Source organism: Corvus moneduloides, chromosome 4 (genome assembly GCF_009650955.1).
Source record: "Corvus moneduloides isolate bCorMon1 chromosome 4, bCorMon1.pri, whole genome shotgun sequence".
Classification (NCBI taxonomy): Eukaryota; Metazoa; Chordata; class Aves; order Passeriformes; family Corvidae; genus Corvus; species Corvus moneduloides.
Genome location: NC_045479.1, coordinates 24067282 through 24088347, shown reverse-complemented (window position 1 = coordinate 24088347; position 21066 = coordinate 24067282). Strand labels below are relative to the sequence as shown.

The window sequence follows — 21066 nt, the reverse complement described above, 5'->3', positions numbered from 1 at the left end:
AATGGGCCGGTCCACCAACACTTTTGCATATAATCTGATGCGCAGCTGCAGTGTGTGCTCAGTAGTGTCCCCAAGAGCGGAGACAGTTTGGAGGAATGGCTAGAGCCTGTTCACCATCATGTGCTTCTGCTTACTGTCCTCAAACCTCACAAGGGTTGGGAAATGTGATACTCAGGTATTTGGGTGACCAACTCATTAAAAGGGAATGAGAAGGAAGCTTTAGCTAAGCATCAGCACAGGACGGGATTTTGAATTTAATTTTTATTGCAAAGCCTGTTGAAACAAGATCCTTTTTAGTGGTGGGCTACCAATCACTGACACCCACTGTGGGCAGTGCCCTGAGAGCTCATTTCCCAGGGTCTGATTAAGTTTTGAAAACCTGCAGTACACCAGACACCCGAGCAATGATCACACATAGATGAATAAAGACACATCAAAAGACTAAACAGATCTGCTTCCCTGGGTGTGGAAATACAGGTGTTTATTTTCATGTAGATTTGTATCCTATATTCTTGTAAGTCCCCCATCCACACCTCCTATTGCCACATCCTTTTCACAGTGAGAGTCCACTTCTAACATGGCATGTCAGGTTCCTCAGGTTTTCCTACTGATTAGGTGAGAGACACTTGATGGTGTGTGATTTGAAACTTAGGCCAAGTGAAACAAGTAACCATTAGCTTCCACTGAAACATCTCAGTAAGGGCAGTTCCTTAGGTTTCTTTCCTCCATTCAAGCCACTGATTGTCACTAAACTTGCCAGCTCGGCCATGCAGAAGCACAGGAGCCAATGCTCTTGTAGCAAACCAAACTAAAAAAACCATCCCTCCCCAAAGAAGAAAAGCCAGACCATTTTTTTTTCCATATAGTATGGTTATTTTGAACGTCATAACTTTATTGAGACACCAGTAGTTACCACCTTCACTTTGTTAACCACAAATATATAGGACATTGTAAACACAGGTGCCGAGGTGGCGGGGTTCGCTGTAGTTGAATTTCGGAACGGACAGGGGCAGGGGGAGGAGGGGTGAAGGGACACTCGGGCTTAGACAAGACCACTCAGAGGATCCTGTATGCAGCAGGCCATCCATGAGTCATCGTATATACGTATATATGTATAGCTTTATATTATACATCTTTTTAAATATATATATATAATATATATACTATACACAGGCAGTAATGTGGCAGGGCAAGGGGCAGGGCAGCCCAGGTGGTGTTACAAATGCCACACAGGCAGCAGGGAGTTGTCTGGATGGATGGTTTGAACTTGCTGCGTGAGGTGGCCTCACTGGGCTCCTTAACTTGTACCTGCTCTGGGAATGGGAGCTGAGACTCCTGTGGGAACCACCCTGCAATGCTGCCTTCCTGGGTCCTCCCAAGTGCTTGCAAGGGTACAGGGACAAAGACACCTCCTCCCCTGAGGGAACTGCCAGGAATAACGCAGAGAGGAAGGGTGTGTGATGAGGTGATGAACAGGGTGGTGGGGATATGGGTGAGCCAGGGATGGGGACACACCAGGAGGCTGAATCCACAGACAGAACTGGGGCAAGGTTTAATCATCTCTTTGCCCTCCACAGCCTCTGCTTCCACAGAACAGTCCTTTATTTGGGGGCTTTGTAAGATAAGAAGACATCAAGGGGCCATTGCTCCCAACGGGGGATGCATAATCCTCTGTAATCTGAACAAATGGCAGAGGGGGAAGAAAGCCACCTTATCATTTCACTTATACAGCCTTCCCTCTGATCTCCTAATCTCTAGAGTGGGGCTGATCTCACCCACACTTAGAACGCAAAAGGGACATGTTCCAGTCAGCTGCTCAGGTCATGCCTATGATCACCAGAAATAGGCAGCACCTTATCAGAAGCACCTAAGATAAGATAACAAGCCCTTTGGGTAGGTCTGTATGTCTCATCAGCTGCAGAACCAGCCAAATGCCACTGGAAATTGCATTTTGCATTTTAAATGGCTACCTGCAAACAAGCAGAGTCCCACTCCCAGGTCTGTCACCACCAACCCTCCACTGCAAAGGCTGAAAGCACGTGAACCCAAGCAGAGCAAGTCTTCTCCCATGAGCAAAAGCAAGAAGTTGTCCAAGCATCTACTGTTGTAGTGTCCCCTGTCACATCAATGCTTTTCTTATGACACAAAGCAAGGAGAACAACCAAGAAGTAACCCAAAATGAAGCCACCTGGCTCATGTCTCACTGAAGTGCTGGTTCTGAGGGGGAGGTTCATTCCTGCCTCAAGCCTACCTGAGCCCATCAGCTGGTTACATGAGGGAAGCAAGCTGAAGAGGATAAAGGAAAGCCTGCTCATTTAGTCAGCCCCAAATGGTGTTTAGCCACCTATGTAACTCTGATGGGAGAAGGGGCATGCAAGATGCTCCTGCACCACACCCCAAAACAGAGCCCAGGTACGTCCCCCACATACTGTCTGTACCTCTCCTTATGTGCCTGGTCACTCACAGAGGAGGGACCTCCCAAAAGGTACAACACATTTTTGTGCTAAGGGGCGGTTATTTATAGCCTCCTCCTCCTCTCAGTTCCCTCCCCACACCCCAAATGAAAGCATGAAGGATGACACAGATGAGTCTGGGTGAGTACAACTAATTTCTCTCCTCCTCCACCTCATCATTCATTCGTCCTTCTCCCCTGGTGGGAGACAGACAGGAGGGTGCTCCGCCCACATCCAGTCACAACAAACCTCTCTCAATAAACTAAACCCGTCCCAAGCCTAAATATTAGGCTGAACCCACAGAAAATGAAGGTCGAGGGGCTTCCTTCCAAAAAGCACCCCTCCTATTTACAGTATTGCATTAACTCATAGCCACAGAGCAAGGGATGTGTGCCTGTGCCCAGTCGTTCCTGCTGTGCCCCTAGGGCTACCTGATCCCTCGCTCCCATCCTCACCAGTGGGTAACCACCAGCAAGACGGGGCAAGCCTGGGGAGGACAAGCCATGGGACAGACACCAGGAGCACAAATGTGCTGGTAGGAACGGGGAGAAACAGTGCCTGTATACAGTGGAGAACACTGCTCCACTTCCCTCCGGGAGCCTGCTGCTCTACAGTTTCTACCCCCTCCCTATCTTTGTGGGCCACTGGGAGGAGGGAAGGACTGGTAACCTTGGTGCCCTCCAGATGAGATGTTCACACAGCCACAGGCCAGACCTGTGTCCCGTTCTCCCCACTCCTAAGGGTGCTATGAGGAATAGGCTGCATGTGCAGTGTGGGCACCTACAGGTTTTGGATGTGCTCCTGATCTCTGCTACTGGGACAGTTGCATCAAACAGGGTGGCTGCCTGGGGGATGGAGCTCCTCACTGCTGCAAGATAAACCCTGCTTCTTGTGCTCTTAGAGATGTCTGTGCCCAGGATAATTGTCCAGGTAGCTATTGCTGAATTATTTCGATTCAAGGGAAATCTGAGAATCTGTCTTCACGCACAGACCTAACTTCTAACCTGGAACAGAGAGTGAGCTTCCACAGCTGTGTCTTTACTTGGAGCAAAATCATGAGGAGTGTGGAATGATACCCATACGAGTTCTATCTAAGAGTCAGTGCTGCCACCTAGGCGAGGCTTTAAAGTCAGCCAGGATCTGAGATGCTGCAGAAGAGCACTAAGGTATGGCCTATGCCAAGTACAGAAAGACCAGTTTTCAGACAACTCAGTCTGGCCCCAACCAATTCGCTGCACACCAAGACCTGCTCCCTATCTGAGTGGGAGGCAAAGCTCAGCCATGCAGGGACCCTTCCCAGCTTGGTTGCACCCCTGTGCAAGAGCCAGACACATGCTGGCCACCCCAGCAGCAGTATTTCTTTCTAAGTGGGGTCCTGCTCCATTCCTCTATGCTACAAAGATGGTGTCAGCAAGAGGCTTTGCACTATTGTAAAGGAACAGAGGAACAGAGGAAGGTTCAACAGGACCTGAGGAGCAAAACTGTCTTTCTTCTCCTCCCGCCCCGGGTGAAATGACAAAGCTCTCCTCTCCCCCTCAAACCAGCCCAGCTGGGGTTGAAGGCCCTCAGGGCTCTCTAGAAGCCCACCTCCTCCATCCTTCCTCCCACAGGCACTCTATCTGGGCCCAGAGACTGGGCATGGCTCCCCTCCTGCCTCATCAAACACTGGTCTGAGAAGAGCAGTGACTAGCAGGACGTACAGGCGAGGGAAATCACCTCCACCTCAATCCAAGGGGGCTGAGGAAGGAGTGAATCTCAGGGCACTACCCCTCTGCTCTGCTCAGTCTCTTGCTGTAACCTACAGATGTGCCTGTGATTTCTGATTGTACCTGCAAATCTTACTTTTTCCCTTCCCATTTTCTCTCCTTGTGCTCCCCCCCTCCCCATACCCCTTCTCCCAAACCCTCTAAAAATAAAGCATCCCTCCCTCGCTAGCATGTGGCAGGGAAAAGCCCCCCTGTCTTTACATGGAGGATGCCATTCCTTCTGTCCTCCAGGCCCCTCCTCACACTCTTGTATGCTGACTCCAACACCATTCCCCTTCCTGAGCCACCAGGTGCTCCAGAACTATTTGGATGCTCCCATATCTATTCCAACCTTCAGTGATACAACCTCTTCCAGGAAGGGTCCCAGTCCCTCTCATTTCTTCCGTCTGCCTCCAATACCCTTTCCCCTGCCCTGCTGGTGCCATAGCTCCTCTCCTGTCCACAAGACAGACTCTGTCTTCTGCAGCAAGGCAGGAGGGAGAGGAGGAAAGGGGGGACCTTTCTATCAAAATGCAGATTTTGGAAAAATTTGGTTCTGGAAGGTGGGAGAGGAGAAGGAAGACGTGATGGGGAAACCTTTTTTCCTTTTTTTTTTTTTTTCCTTTTTTAAAAACAATAAATAAAAACAGATGACCCAGAAGGCTGGAGCATAGCTGAGAGCCACCTCTTGTACCACTATGCACGTGTCTTGTTTGTGCCTCAGCTTTCTGCCGGCAGTGGGAACGGGGGCAGAAGGGAAAGGGGAAGGGAAAGGGGCATCGGTGGCTCAGTAGTTCTGCGTTTGGTACCCCTGTGTCTCGGTGTCGAAAGCATCTGCTGGAGGGGGCTGCTGGTACGTCCCCACCGCATCGGTAGCATCCTCCTCGTTCGTGTAGGGAGCATAAGGCATGCCGGAGTCCTGGCTTGGGTCCATGTAGTCCTGGGAGAAGAGGGCCGAATCGGCACCCAGCTGGAAACGCTGATACGCCAGGAATGCCTGGCCCACCTTTAAGGGAGGAGGTGAAGGGAAGACATGGGAAGCAGAGAGGGGAGGGAAGAGGAAAAAGAGGGGGAACGTACCGAAAAAGAGAAACAAACAAAAGTGGGATTAGTAGTGGTTACGGATTAGTGTGCGAGGCCCGCCTGGCAGATCGCCGGTGAAACGCCCCACAAGCACGGAAGTCCACACTGTTCCACAGAAAGCATGAGCCCACAAGGACAGAGGAGGACTGGGCAGGGAAGGCTGCAAGTCCAGCTGGCTGTGTGCAGCCTGCCAAGGCTCCCTGCTCTCTCTGGGATGTTCAGGGCACCTCCTGTCTGCCGGTGGGGTTTCACCAACATCGCACGGGTCACGGAGGCTCAGCTGGCACATGGTTATCCCAGTCAGCCCCTCCCGGCTGTGGGAAGGCAATCTGCCTCGGCAACACCAGAGGGCTTGGCTGCTGGGCTGCTGATCTGGCTTGTAAAGGCCAGTAAGGAGAGCAGGATTTAACAAGTACTGAGGTAGAGGTCACCCCCTGAAACCCCTTCACCAGTCAACATCCGCAAGGTGTAGCACAGACCTTAGGAAGGAGCAGCAGGAAGCAAGGCAGCTGCTTCCCAGACCAGGGGACAGTTAGCAAGCCAACTGCTGTCTCCTGCCTCAGGCACTGCAGGCAGGGCACCTTTTGGTGGACTGGGAGAGCCTGGGCACAGGGTTCAGCAGGCATGGCTTGTTGTCCCAGAGCATCCCTGAGAGAGGTGAGCAGTCTAGCAGGTGATGGGGGAGAGGTTTTTGGGGAATGAGGTCTGGGAAGAAATGAAAGAGATAAAATGGTGGGGGCAGAGGGCATCTCCTGGCTGAAGTATTAGGTCTGAGCAGTCATCAAAAAAAGGCACAGTGGTGTTACACATCATTAGTTAGGGTATGGGTGAGGGAGAGAAGGGAGCAGAAGAGGAGAAGAAACTGCCAGTTCCAACTCTCCAGAGAGAGATTCCCCATTCAGTGGACAACCCCACTCCAATTCATTGGCCCATATCTTCCCATCCCATGCCCTGCAGTGACCACACACTCATAGTCAGGGCATTGGAACCAGCTCTGCTCAGTGACCTCCCCCAGCTGCATCCCTCCACTCCTTCCCCCAAATTCTCCCATCAGCAAGGGTCACTAAGGCAGCAAGGATGGGGAGTTAGGGAACAGAGTATTGTATTCCTCCTGAAAATTAATGTCTCTGAGTCTCCGGAAAGCCAGAAATACGAGGAAGCCCTGTGAGGAGAGAGAGGGGAGTGGGAAGGAGAATCAGTAAGGTAGAGCAAACCAGAGTGTTTGACTGAAATAAAAACAAACCCCAAGGAACCAGGCGAAGAGAATTCCTGTTTAGCCACTTGCAAGCCTGTGCATGGGAGAGGATCACTGCAGGTGATGGCACCTCCAAAAGTGTCCTGAGGGACCCCTTGCAAAAGCCTTGCTCCTTGTCAGACTTTCTGCTGGAGCTTGCAAGGGGCTGTTGGCAGCACTCGAGTGCAGGACACAGCTCACGAAGGGAACACACACATTGCTGTCCTTTGATCCTGCCCGGTGTCACCATGGCGAGGGTGCTGAGAGCACAACCCTTTGCAGACCCCCTCCTCTCTGACAGCTTCATGGTCTTACAGCACCTTTCCTATCTGGCCCCTGCCCAACATCAGGGCCTGCAGGAAGAGGAGAAGATAAAGCCACAAGGGCTTATGCATGGAGACAGGGTTAAAATGCTTTCCTGCTTGGCACTGTCCTGTCACTTCAGAAAAAAATCACTTGTGCTTGGTGCTTTCAGAGGCAGGAGGAAGTCATCAGGGATATTTATATTGCACACAACAGCTTTTCCAGGAAACTAGCAATAAGGAACTGCTGGAGAAAGGGCAGTCTTAAGACAGCACCATCACCTTCCTAAAAGGCGACCCAGTGAGGTGGCACTCCAGTGGTGGGTGCAGACAGAGTCCAGAAGAACAATGATGACATCTTGCATGATGGGAGCAAAGGGGGGAGGGAGATGGGTGCAACCCCTGGCCTGCAGCTCCCTTCTCGGCTTAGTGTCTGTAAGGTGAAAGTGCTGTTGAAGTCCTCTGACACACAGAGAAAACGGTAACAGGTTGTCCAGAGAGGTGGTGGATGCCCCATCCCTGGAAACATTCAAAATCAGATTGAACTGAGCTCTGAGCCACCTGATCTAGTTGGAGATGTCCCTGCTCTTTGCAGGGGGGCTTGACTAGATGGCCTGTAAAAGACCCTTCCGACTCAAATTATTGTATGATTCTATGACAGTGATGGTTGGGGAGCTGGCTTGTGCAAGGCCATATTAAAGGTCTGTTGAAAACACTCCTTACTGGGATATGAGACTGTCCCATTGTGCTTATTAGTGCTCCAAAACCTTCTTCCATGTAAGTTTTTGAGTTCTGTTTCCCAAGTTTACTTCCCAGCCACCTCCTCTCCTGCTTTTGCTTCTCAGAAGCCATGTGACCTGAGATCCCAGAGGGAATCACTCTTAGCCAGTCACCTTTCATTCCCCACACGATAATACAGTACAGAGGACATTTGATCCAACATCATGGCTACTGTACTCACCCAGGTAAAGATGGAGAAAAATGAGAACGTGATGGCTGCTCGGGCTGCATCCCCTCCCTCATTCAGTGGGTTGTCTTCTGGTTTTGAAGCCTGCCACTGGTTGGTCAGAAAGCAGAAGCCAACGAACCAGAGGAATGCCCAAAAGGCTGGGATGGACCACCGCCGTCATGCCAAAGGGAAGGACAAAGAACAAGATTATGTGTGAGCATAACATATACATATTACATTCCTCTGGAAATTTCAACCCTCTGAGACCCAGCACTATGTTGCAGACTGGGCAAAACTGACCGGTCAGCCATCTGAGCCCAAGTGAGCTGGCAGGCTCCCTGACAGCAAATTGTCAAGGTGACCAAGAGGTGTCTGCAGAAAGAACCTCAGGAGAGTTCATTTGCTTGTGTTTGGATTGATCACAGGACTTGCATTTGGCCTTGGGAGGGAGCCTGAAGGGCTTCCAGTACTAAAGCAATCATCTGGGCTCTATGAAACAGCCATTGCTTCACAATCCTGTCCTGCAAGGACAAGCAAAGAGCAATTCCTTCCACAGGAGCTGCAAAAGAGTGGGAAGCAGCTGGTTTGCAGTTACACAGAGACCAGCTTGTGCTCAGGACAGAACAGCTCAGGGACTCACATCAAGGAAAGGATCACTAACATGCTGTGCCCCCAGGAAATAGGTGAAGGTAGGAAGTACTCACCCTCTCTGCCAGGCACAGGCAGACACCTGGCAGTGAGGGAAATGGGCATTCCAAAGCAGCAGCAAAACAGGGCACAATCCTTCCCCTTCTCCTGTCAGCTGTACATAGGACTGCTAGGAAAGGGGCTAAGTGTGAGAGAACTTGCAAGCCCAAAGTCCTTAGCAAATTCAGGTGCTTCACCTGATCCTGCCCCCACTCCACTCCTGGCCCCTTTGACATACTTCAGGGAGCGCCTGACATTGAGCAGTTTGCCCGAACGGCTGGAACAAGCCACTAGGGCCAAAGAGCCAGGAAGCTCACCCGAGACGCCGATGTCCGAGAGCACTGCCTTCTTGCGGTCCTTGACGCTGCTGATCTGCGGGAAGTAGGCATCCAGAGCCAGGTAAAGAAGGCAGCTGAGGAAGGCGAGGACACCCACGGTAATGCCATAGTTGCAGGCATTGTGATTGCGGTTGAAAATGCAGTGCTCTTCTACCTCATCCACGCGGTTCACGTACCCTTCATTGACAATGGAGCCGAACACCACGATGGAGAACACCTGGTGGGGAGCAAGGCCGGAGACACGTCAGGGCAAGCCCTATCTCCCTGGACCAGCACAAAGGAGCAGAGCTCTGCAGGGGACAGACACCCTTTGCCAGCACCTCTCTGCTCTGCTGAGCTCCTGCCCTGCTGCCTTGCCTGGGTTGTAGCCACAGAGAATTTACTGGGAACGTGGTCTCATTTTATTTCTGAGGATTAACTTAAAATAGGACATTTTTAGATTGAACCTTTTTATCCATCTGACCTAAAGCGATGCAAAGCAGTTGCAGTCTGGAGTAAGGGTGGCTTCCCACAAACACACAGGGAGGTGACATGGAGTGTAAATTGGGATATGGTTTTGGTGCAGGTGCCTGTATACAATGGCTTCAAGTAGTGGAAATCCTCGTAGTCTGCACTTATTCTCCTACTCACTCCTTCCCCTCCAAGAGATTAATTGCTCCTACCATGCATCACTGATTTTATCTAGCAAGCTACTACGCTCTTTTCCCCATCCACCCTCCCACAATCCACAGCCCTGCTTGCTCTGCAGCTCCTTTCTGCTGGGCTTCCATCCTCCCCATTTCCCCACATCACACAGCTCTGTCCACTGGTTCTCCATCAGCCCACTCCATGACACCACCCATCCTTCTGTCCACTCACCAACACTCTGTCCATGCCAACACCCTCCAACTTTCCCAACAGATTTTAGGGGCCAAACATCCCTACTCCAGGTCCAGTTGTCAGGGCCACTGTGAGTCCTCCCTACCTGTCACCACCACTGCCGCTGCATGTTATTTTAAATCAGGCAGAGTCAAGGATGAGTCCAGGTAGAAATGCCCTAATCCGCAGTTGCTGGTCTAATCTTTGCTCATGGGCTTAGCCTTTGTCACCTGCCACAAGGCTGTCCCTCTTTGACACAGCAGGTTCACCAAAGCAGAGACCTATTTACAGCAGCCCTAGTCCTGCACCTTGCCTCTCAAACAAACAGCTTCCCCTTCCCCACAGAAGAAAGAGGGGAATAGTAAGGCAGCATGTACAGATTTTTCTTTGCAGGGCATCTGAAGACCTTCAGTAGGAACAGCTGACTGGATGCTGCCTGCAAGAGCCTCAGGGAAATGGGAATGGGACCTCAAGCATGGGATGAAATTACGTATGAAGTGCACTAGGACATCACTAGGGTACTCTGCCAGCCTGGAAGATGTCTGCACAACAAGACCTGGCACCCTTGGAACCACCACCCTATCCCCAAGGAGAAGCAGGCACACAAGAAGACGAGGAGGCCAAGTCTCCTGCTGGAAGTGGAGCTAGGTCTGAGTGTTTGCCTGGTCAGGACCCCAGTACCACTTAACCCAACCAAGCACCAGAAGACAAACCAGAAAGCGGAGAAGCAGCTTTATGAGTGCAGGAAAATTATTGATTAATGCCAACCCAATACACCACCCGTATCGTCAGTGGGGTTGGATACCCAAGATGCACAGCACAGACCTCTGCTGCTTGGCCTGTGGCATCAAGAACCAGAGAAAAAACCTTACTCACAGCCCCCCAAAAGCCCTTGGGCAGATACTCAACACCAACTACATTTCACCTGCCAAAGTCTAACAAATATCCACTGACACCAGTATTATTTTTGCACCTCAAGACTCATAATTGGGTCACACTTGGGTTGCTGAAATTGGGTGTATCACACCAGAACAAAGTAAAAAAAGCTGGAAGCTGGTGTTCCTAAGCGTAGGAACTGCATGGGTTCTCTGAAAATCACAAGAGAGTTTTAAGTTTAGAAGTAAAATAACCTATTTGTCCTCCTCCTCCTTCTTCTTGCAAATCAAGACTGATCGTATTTTGCAGAAATTGCCCGTGAAAATTAAATAAGAATCTCGTCTGCTAGAAACAAAGATTTAGTCCTCAAAATTTCAGCCTGAATTGTTTGGAAAGCAGCAAAATTGCAGACAATTACAGCCAGGTTCTTTCAGTGGGATGTCTCACACACCTTCACAACAGGCTGGGCTGACAGGTCTGCCTAGGGTCATTGGCAATAACACCCTGTTCCTCTGACCTGAGGAAGAGCGGACAGACTCCTGAAGTGACATCCCAATGTGAGGCTGTGACCAGCACTGATGCTGACACCTGAAGTACCAACCTCCATATATTGAGCTTTGAAAGTGGGTGTACTGTTTTCTGCAGCATTAGACAGAAAGCTTATCTTCTCTTTGGAAGACGAGGAACAGCCTCCGCAGTGGCATAGTCTGGTGTTCAGTTTTGGTTTAGGACTCAAAACTGGTGAAATGTTGATTCCCTGAGTCAGATAAAGCCTTGCAATGAGCTGTATTGTGAGTCTCTGCTTACTCATTTGGGATGAATGAACATCTGTAATGGTCTATCCCCAGAGACATAGCTGTGGAGATATATCCTGATACACATCTTCTCTCTGCTCTTAGCTTTGGGTTTGCTGCTGGGCTGGACAGAGTAATTTCTTTCTGCATTTGCTCTTCCATACCTTTTTATGCTGGCTCATCATAAAGGCACAGCTCAGAGTCACAAGACTAGAGGAACATCTCCCTCTCCCTTATTTTCAAGCAGAGGAGGCATTCCTAACTTCCTTTCTCCATCTGCAGTCAGCCAAGATGCCAGACTTCTCTCCTATGAAGAGAAACCTGTTTCACAGCCTGGAGGTGCCCAAGGTATGACTTACAGGCAAGCATCTGATTTCAGATGATCTTAGGAGTTTTTTTGGGGAGATTCCACTAAGCGTGTTCTCACTTGTGAGCAGAATAAGACACTGTGGATGCTTATCTTCTCTCTCCTGAAACAGCCATCCCAAAGTACTCTTTGTCCTTAGGAAAGCTTTCTATGGACCAAAGCATAGTAGCTTAAGATGTCTCCTTCTCTCTGTGTTTTCCTCACCATTGGCATCAGTTCTGATCCATGCTCCACTCCCTGGCACTGCAGAGAGGGCAAAGAGAGGGTGTGCTCCCTTTGCCAGCTTGTCACCACCCTGATGGCACAGCAAAACGCTGTGAGGACCCACTGTGCACAGAAGCCTTGAGCTGGGCTGGATTACACTGACTGGGCAAGAATGGGCAGGCTCAAACCAGAGATTCCAGGCAGAGCTGGACAGCAAAAGAGGTAATTGCTGTTGCTGTTGCTGACAGGCAACATCGCCTGTTTTATTCCCATGATGTCCGTACCCAGAAACTGTTGTGACAAACAATTTTATAAAAAAAAAAATCATAGTTACGAGAGCTTAGGTCTTGCAGCCTTTAATAGAAACTGTTGCACACTTTGTCCATGGCAGCTATTCCTTGTTGGTAAGGGAGCAGCTGGGTGGAAGCTCACTGACGTGGCAAGTCATCTTAGAAAGAGCAAATATATTTTATTTCCTTGATTTCACAATCCATGGCCTGCAAAGATGATCCAAGCAGCAGGTGCAGTATGAATGACTGCCTAGATTATAAACAAAGCACCAAGTTTTCAAGCATGAAGTGTTTATGTTCCTGTTCCCATCACATCTGCAGCACGTCTAAAGAAATGCCAGCGACCAGCAGCACTGGCACAGGCCTCTTACTGCTCTGTGCTACTGCTGCTTGTGTCTTCTCCCCCCACTTGGCACTCGCTGCACAAAGCCTTGCCTACGGCCACTGGTAAAGTGGCCCAAAATACACATCCAGCTGCAAAGAGGAGGCAAGGAGAAGATGGCAGAAGTCTTCTCCTGACTGAGCAGTGAGATGCAGGCAAGGGACTTGTCCAGAGGCTAACAGGAGGCCTCCCGAGGCTCCCAAATGCAGCCCATCCTTCCACTCTGCAGAGGGAGATCACTGGCCACTTTCTGATGCTTGGTAACAAAAACCAGGCAGCCATCCCCAGCTTTGTGCACCTGAGCTGCCTCATTTCTTCAGCAAGGCTGCTTCAGGCAGTTAACAGACCTGAAGTAAATAGATTTTTAGGTTGAGAAGGTTTCTCTAAGCCTCCAAGAGCAACATCAGTTGGGCAGGTGTGCAGCCTGTCTGGAGGTACACATTTAATAAGCAGTGATATGTTTGGCTACACTCAAAAAAGGGACGAAAAGAGCACTTGGAAAAGATCTGAGCAACTCAGCCCTGCTGCTGGGACCCGGCTTTGCTCCACTTCACTGCTCCTTAAACACCATGTCCATCCACATTGGTTGTTGCAATCATTTTCCTCGATTCCTGTTTTCATCCAAGAGCTTCAAAGACACCAAGTGCAGCCCAGAGCCAGGTGCATTGCAAAGCTGACACAGGCAGAGCAATGTGCCAAAAGACGCAGCAAAATGAACTTAATGCTTAGCACTGCGGGGAGGAGAGAGAGAATCCGAGAGTTTTCCTCTCCTCGTTTCTCAAGGGGCTCATGCTGCCCATTACAAGCATATAAGGGCTCATTACAGTGAGAAAAGTGCAAAACAGGCAAAATTCTGCATCCTGCAGAATTATATACCTTTTTCTTTTCCTCTTGGTAAACTGGGTGATCTGATTTTGCTAAAGGCAAAGGTGAGAGATGAGAAGAGAGGTTCTCCAGTCCCTCCCCACTGTAGGCTCAGCCCTGCAGAGAGCCAGGCAAAACCTCCTGAGCATCATGTGAGGCGCTTTCCACCATGCTGCCCATCCCCAGCCATGCATCAGATGCTCCTGAGCATCATGTGATGGACACAAAGCACAGCCAGCCTCTGGCAGTGCACTAGGATTTTCCTGCACCTCATCCCAGGACTTTGTCACGCTGCCTTCCTGACTTCACCCCCAAGATCCCCATGATGGCTGTGGTGGGGATGAGGCAGAAGAGGGTTTCTGCCGAGCTGCCTGCTTGGGCTCACTGCAATGCCCTCCACTCACAGCCTCTGTCGCACTGCGTGCTGCCTCTCCCTCTCACACACCCCCTTTTTTATTCCGTTATAGAGAGGAAATAGTTTGATGACATAATATTCCTCATGGGACTTCAAATCAAATCCCCCTCAGGCAGAACAAAGCCATAACCTCTTCTGAGTCTGATCTGGTAATGACCAAGAATAAATCTGTTTAAAAAAAAGCAAGAGCAGGAGATGGTGCAAATGATAAACTGGCAGAGATGATCTGGCTTTCATTTTCATTCAGCCACTTGCAAATGGAGTCTCTGAAAAGCTTTGGAGTGCGTTACACAGACATGGAATATTATTATTATTGTCATTAAATCTACTTGTATTTAGTTCATTTTGAAGAAAACACATGTAGCTTTTGAGATGCATGGGACTGGCAGCTTGGAAACAGGCGGGCTCTATTTATTCCCCCCAGCCAGCACCACGCAGACAGCAAACAGCTCCTACCCACAGTCTCGACAGTGTCTGAGCCTTGTGCAGGTGCTGGAGGGGGCCAGTCTCTCTGGACCCCATTTCCCTGAACATGGGACAGGGGAAGAGCATGGGTATGCCAGCATCTCCCTCCCAGCTCACCCTCCCTGGCCATCAGCCACATGGCACCAGCTCCTCAGCCAGGGCTGAGCCGGAGCAGGTGACTGAAGGGAGAAAGGTTCCAAATCCCTAATTCCTACCATGGGATCTGGGACATGCTTTTACTGGCCAGCCAGCTTCTTTTTCACACATGGTTTGGCAGCTGACTGCCTGGCCATTAACCCTTCTGCCTCCCACCAGACCTGTGCTCAGATTTCACACACTTCCTGTGGTTAAACAGCATCTTCTGTCCCACCACTACTGGTGGCAACCCTCCACAATCACACATCCATGGTGGTATCCAGGTTCTTCTGTGCCTTCTAGATGGTCCCTACATTGCTATGGCACTGGTCAGCGAAGTGACCACCCAAAAGTTGCATCTTTTTCCAAGAGGAAGAGTTCCGTTTTCTTTCTAGCAACATATCTCCCCTTCCTTGGCTTGGCTGTGGCAGCATAGGACGAGAACTGCACCCCTTGCCACATGCAGTGACTGTTCCTCTTGCAGCCACGTGAGTCCTCTCTGCTGCCTTGTTTTGCCACAAATATTTGCATTAGCCATGTCCCATCACCATGCAGGTGCTGGAAGGGGCCAGTCTCTGCTTCTCCCCTGTATGCCTCTCATGTTTTGAAACAGCAGATTACGTATGGTTGTCTTACTTCTTGCTCGTGTTTCTGACTGTCTTTGGTCTTTGCGCTACTTCTCAGATTTTAATCTGGAAATGTCATTAATGAGAGATTTGTTTCTGCTCCAAGATCCTTCCTGGAAATGCTATGCTGGAAACAACACAACCTGCTGTATCCAACCTGAATCGCTGTGCAAGCGTGCATATCTGTTGTTCATCTTCTGACACAGCCTTTCACCCAATCCCTGCGACAGCAAACCCCCAAAAACCCTTTTGAAGCTGACTGAGGCAAGGGCATCCCACGAAGAACTGTCCCTTGGGCTTGACTGACAGCACGTGCTTTGAACAGCTGCATTTCTCTCATCTGCACCAAGGTACCTCGCAAGCACGCAGCCAGCGAGCGTGGTGGCTGCAGCAAAACCGGGGTGCAGGAGCAGAGGCAGAAAGCATGAGCTATGGGCCAGGAACATGGGGAATGTCTCAGCTAAACTAACTTGAGATAGAAAGAAGGTGGGAGCCCAGTTGCAGCTGGTTTTAGACTAACAAGGTCTCCAGGCTCTAAGGCTCAGTTTAATCGCTATTACAAGCCCACACTGTGTGTCCTTGGGAAGAGACAAGTGGTGGTGTAAGCCAAGCATGAGTGTGGCAAGCCAGGGACCTGCTGGCAAGGCAGGAGATGGGGCTCTCTGCCATGCTGTAGCTAGTTCCCATCCTCCAGCTTTCAGGTGCCAGCCTGTCATGGGGAAGCCAGGAATGTGGTTCACCTGTCCTTCACCTGCCTTGTCTGCTCAGCTGGAGCTGCTTGGGATGTAAATCGCAGGAGACAGCGATTCTTGTACCAGCTCAAATGTTCTGGATACTCCTATCAGCCAGAGGACATGGTGGCAACAGCAGCAGGTGATGGAAAAGGAGATGAAGCACCTCTCCTCACCAAACCTCCCTTCGGAGAGGCAGTGATCTTGGTGTCGGAGGGGGACTTGGCACCTCAATCTATGTGACAACTTTTAATGGGCTGCTTTGTCTGTGCAGCTCTGGTTGGAAATACTCTTACTTAAGCCCACATCCAAGCAAGCTGGGCCTGCTTCCAAAAACAGTGTTACTTTTGCCTTGTTAGGCTTTTACATCGAGCAGCACTTCAGTTTCTCCAGCAAGCAGGTTTCCAAGCAGACAGGAGCACCTGGAACAACCTGTTTCGATTAGCATTTTACTTATTTACAGCACCAGCATTACGTCCAACGCCTGTGGGTTGCAGAGGAGCCACCCAGCTCCCCTGCACTGGCTGTGGAGAGCTCTGCTGCACTGCCCTGTGGGTCAGGGCACAATGGGAATAGCTAGGGATGTGCTCACACTTGCCTGCTTTATTTCAAGAACAATCCTGAAGTTGTGCAGCCCCAGCTCGGTGTGGGTCACTAGCTCCAGCTGCAGCACCAACAACTCCAGCTTCTGGGTCATCTAAACGTCCAAACCTGGCATGGGCACCCCACAGGGCCACCACTGATCACCAGCACACGCACCAGGCAACCAGGCAACCTTTCTGTAGGGAGACACTCACTCTGCTACGCCTGCTGACCTCCAAAGCACCCACGAAACCTGAGCTGCCTTGCAGCACAGTCCTGGTAGGCAGATGTTCCAGAATTGCTAAACATTTTCCATAGTTTAGCATTTTCCTTGTCAAATTTATCCTATCTCCTCTTCAGCAAGGAGCAACATAAACAATCTTCGGTCACCCATCTGTTCCTGATCCTGCAGTTCTCCTCGGAGATTTGCCGCCACCTCAGTTGGGCTGCAAACTCCCTGGGCAGGAGCCAGTTTTGGTGCCTGTTGGTGGAAAGCCCTATGCACCTCTGTGCCATCATGAAGTCTGCTAAAAGGCAGCATGACCCAAGTACAAAGTCACTGCCTGACGAAGCGATCATGAGAATTTCTGCTCTCAGTGAAAGCTCATCACATGAAACAGGCCAAAAGGAGCCTCCAGCTTGCCCTGGGGAGACAATGGACCATTCATGCCATGAGCAGGATAAAGGCAAATGAGATCTCAGGATATGGCAGGCAGAATACTTTCAGTGTGCGTGCAAGAGCGTGTGAAAGGAAAGACTCTCTGAGAGACCACGAGGAGGGAAAGCCCTTGGCCACCAGAAGAGCTTGGCTCATAGAGCCTGGCACTAGAAAGTCTAAGTATGGATGCAATCACAGTTTATAAATACCACGGGGAAAACACCAGGGACGGAAAAGCATCATTTAAACTGAAGGGCAAAAGATCACAAAAGTAAACGGATAGCAGACAGATTTACAGTGGAAAACCTCTGACCACTGGAAGCATGGAACCCTCTCTCAGAGAAAGTGAGAAGGGAAGAAAACCACAAACTAGTCTTTTTTTCAGCGAAGTTCAATCAATTTATGGAAGGGGCCATAAAGAGTCTGGTACTTGTGACAGCCTGAGAGAGGATTTCACAGCCCACAAGGACCCCTCTTGATATCAAGTTTAAAGAAATGACCAAAACTACAACTAAATATTTGGGGTGAGCTTTTGATTCCCCAGCTTTGTTAAAGGAGAGATGCTCAGGAGGACAGACAAGACCAAGCCAGTGGAAAAGGAGGAGAAGAAGGCATAGCCTTGCACCACAACAGCCATGCTACCGTCCCGTGTTGAATTGCTGACCTGGAGCACCTCCAGCTTCGGCAAAAGGACTTTAATTTCCAGGGCCAAGTGAAGTGCCTGGGATAAATCCCATCCTGTCCTCTTTCAAGGTCAGATGGGCAGGGAGAAATAGCGAGGGGTCCCAAGGAGATGCCACTCTCCAGCAAGTGCTTCTTGCCAGGAGGGACCTTGCAGGGCACACAAATGAGCTCGGCAAGCAAGCCAACACTGCCTGAGATACTCTGGAGCAGATTAGGTGCCTAATTAAAAAACAAACGTATTTCTTGTTCTCTCTCCCTCACCTGGTGCCTCTGGGAAGCCAAAATCCTGCAGTGCTTGGATGAAGGGGAAAAAAAACACCAGACTGAGAGGCAGCTAGAGAAAGATGAAATTCTGCCACAGAGATTAGCAACGGGAGAGCTTTTGTAGGTCACATCACGTCCATCATCCCTGGGCACACAGGCTGGCTCCACTCCAGCCTCCCAGGGGTGAGGGGCACGTGTACCCCCTTGCCTGGCGCCCAGCAGCAGCCCCGGCGCAGCCAACCCGCTCCCAGCGTGATGTGCTGTACTGTAAACAAGCTCAGGCAGATGGACAGACAGACAGAATGCCTGCATTAATCAAGTCCTCAGCTGTCCTGGGGCTCTCCAGCCACCCTCCGAATCACCCAGAGGGGACGTCACGCACCCACCCGGCTGGGAGGACAAGGGCTGCCTCCCCACCATCACCGGCAAGCCAGGCCACCTTCCCTTTCCCTCCTTGTTTCCACCTGGCACTGCTTTTATTTTACTTTCCCAAAGCCAGCCTGCCGCTTTGCCTCCCAGCTCCCATGCGCATGTGTCTCCCCTGCTCCCTCTCCCTGCCCTCCCTTCTCCGCTCCCGGCTGAGACCTCAATCTCTCCCCCGCCAGCTCGCTGCTGCAGCTCTCGCTCCCTTAATCCCAATGACCTTCTTGCACAAACGCGCCAGGCCCATGGGCAGCCATGGGATCAGCGTCACGGGAAGAGGGAGAGACCTTCCCATGACACCCCCGTTAGGCGCCTCTTTCCCCCTGCCCCCTTCCCCACGAATTACAGAGACAAAAACATTACAGGGAAAGCAGGCTGGGGGGCTGAGAGGATAAGGGTGAAACAGAGACCGACATCCAGCCCCTACAGCCGCTTCAACTCACCCCAGCATGGCCTGAGCCCAGCTCCCTCTGACCCACAGGAAAGCAATTCCAGGACTGCAGCATCCCCCCTCCCGGGTTCCCCCTGTGACCCCACATCCTGCTGCCTCCCTGCACCCACCATAAACGCACTGGCGTGGAAGAGTGAGAAGACAACCCACACCTGAGATGGAGACAGGGTCACCGTACAACCTGACTCACCCTTTTCCTCCCCATGGAAGAAACCCCAAACCAGCCTGCTCTCACCCCATATGAGCCTATATCCACACACGCAGATATATGTACATACAGCTGTACATCTGTGTGCACACATACATGTGGATATACACGGAGATTTATACATACAGAGATATATAAACCCAGAGACAGATCCCTATTTCCAAACATACCTGCATACGTACATAACAGAAATACAGCCATAAATGCTATGGAAGCGTATACGTACATATCTGTATGTGTACAGATCTAGGCTGTGTGGAGGGCATATTGACGGACACATGCATATTATATATGTCGATACATGCGCATACACATGCATATATAAAGCATATAATAATAAATATGTAATACATAACAGCATATGACGATAACAACATATAATAACATACGGTATGTAACATACAGCGTAACGAGTTTATATATATGTGTGTGTGTGTGTATGCAGGTGTGCAGGAAGGTCAGGGTCGGGACCGGTGCCGGCCGCCCGCCCCGCAGGGAGCCCCGCGCCCCCCGCAGCCCGGCGGGTCGCCCCCCGCCCCGGTGCCGGTGCCGGTGTCGGTGCCGCCCCCGGGGGCGGCGGGGCCTTACCCAGGAGACGAACCGCAGGATGGTCTGCGGCTGCCGGATGAAGGCCTGCGGGTCGAAGGCGCCGCCGGCTTTCCCCGCTCCGAAGGCGCCCCCGTCCATGGCGGCGCGGGGGTGGGCGGGAGGCAGGCGGGGGGCTCGCCGGGCTGCGCCGAGCCGCGCCGAGCCGAGCCGTGCCTGGCAGCCCGGCGGCGACGAGCCGCGCGCGCCCGCCCACGGGGACGCGCCGCGCCGGGAGCGCGCACCCACCCCTCCCCCCCGCCCCGCCGCGGCACCTGGCGAGGACAAATGCGGGGCCGAGCGGGCGGGGGCCGTGGGGCTGGAGGGTGCGGGCACTGCGGGGGGTGGGAACACCTCCCCGTACAAAGGCAGCCCGCCCCAGAGGGCAGCCCATCCTGGGGGAGGGATGGGGGCCATGCCGCTCCTGGCTTCTGTAGGGCCCAGCAGGGCCAGCCCCCCGCCTGCCCACACGCCCTGGTCGGCCCTAGTGAGGCCGCATCTGGGGCTGTGTCCAGTCCTGGGCTCCCCTGTACACAAGGAGCTACCGGAGAGGGTCCCGCAGAGACCTCAAAGATGATTTGGGGTCTGGAGCATGTATTGGAGGGAGAGACTGCGGGAGCTGGGCCTGCTTAGTCTAGAGAAGACAAGACTGAGAGGGGGTCTCATTATTGCATACAAATACCTCAAAGGTGGGTGGATGGTGCCAGACGCTTTTCAGTGGTGCCCAGCAGAGCAATGGCCATAAGCTTTTAAAACACAAGAAGTTTCACTTCAACATGAGGAAGAACTTCTTTACATTCAAGGTGGCAGAGCACTGGAACAGGCTGCCCAGGGAGGTCATGGAGCCTCCCTCTCTGGAGACATTCAAAACCCACCTGGATCCTTTCCTGTGTCACCTGCTCTAGGTATCCGTGCCAAAGGACTAGGTGATCTCCTGAGGTCCCTTCCAGCCCTAGCAATTCTGTCATTCTGTGTGTGATGCTACCCAACAGAGGCCCCCATAGAGTGGTAAGGCTGGGCCCTTGGGTGCAACCCAATATCCCAGAGGCCGGTTCCCTCACCAGATGCCTCCCCCTGGACAGAGAAGCCCGGTGAGCCTCAAAAACACATTGCAGCAAAGCCTTGGGCTCTCATTTCCAACATCCACCACCCTACCCGCACTGTGTCCCTGGGAGGGGGTGGGAAAAGGCCCTTTGTGAACGTGGGGAGTCCAGATTTTGGGGACGAAGGGATGTGTGGGGAGAAGCCTTCCAGCCCTGGGGGCAGTTCCAGCTGCTTGGCCCATGCTTTTTGTGCAGAGTGGCTGCATACCAGCAGTCTGCTGTCTGCTGCAGAGTCCCCGATAATCTGTATTAACAGAATTGAAATGGAAAACAAGCCCTTGGGTTGTGACATGGTTCCCTGAGCTCAGCA

The 21066-nt window shown here is 51.5% G+C and overlaps 1 protein-coding gene across 2 annotated transcripts; it reads right to left on the bottom strand.

Moving 5' to 3' along the window:
• Positions 1–863: 863 nt before the first annotated feature.
• SYNGR1 (synaptogyrin 1) lies at positions 864–19838 on the bottom strand. 2 transcript variants are annotated; one of them, XM_032105281.1, is made up of 4 exons: positions 19657–19838; positions 8771–9008; positions 7779–7924; positions 864–6443 (listed from the first exon to the last, which is right to left on the bottom strand). In XM_032105281.1, exons 1-4 carry the CDS (start codon positions 19753–19755, stop codon positions 6345–6347), a joined length of 582 nt encoding a protein of 193 aa, XP_031961172.1. In that variant the 5' UTR covers positions 19756–19838; the 3' UTR covers positions 864–6344. The 2 variants fall into 2 exon arrangements, with proteins under 2 accessions (XP_031961172.1, XP_031961171.1); XM_032105280.1 differs by having other exon boundaries at positions 864–5204.
• Positions 19839–21066: the final 1228 nt, after the last annotated feature.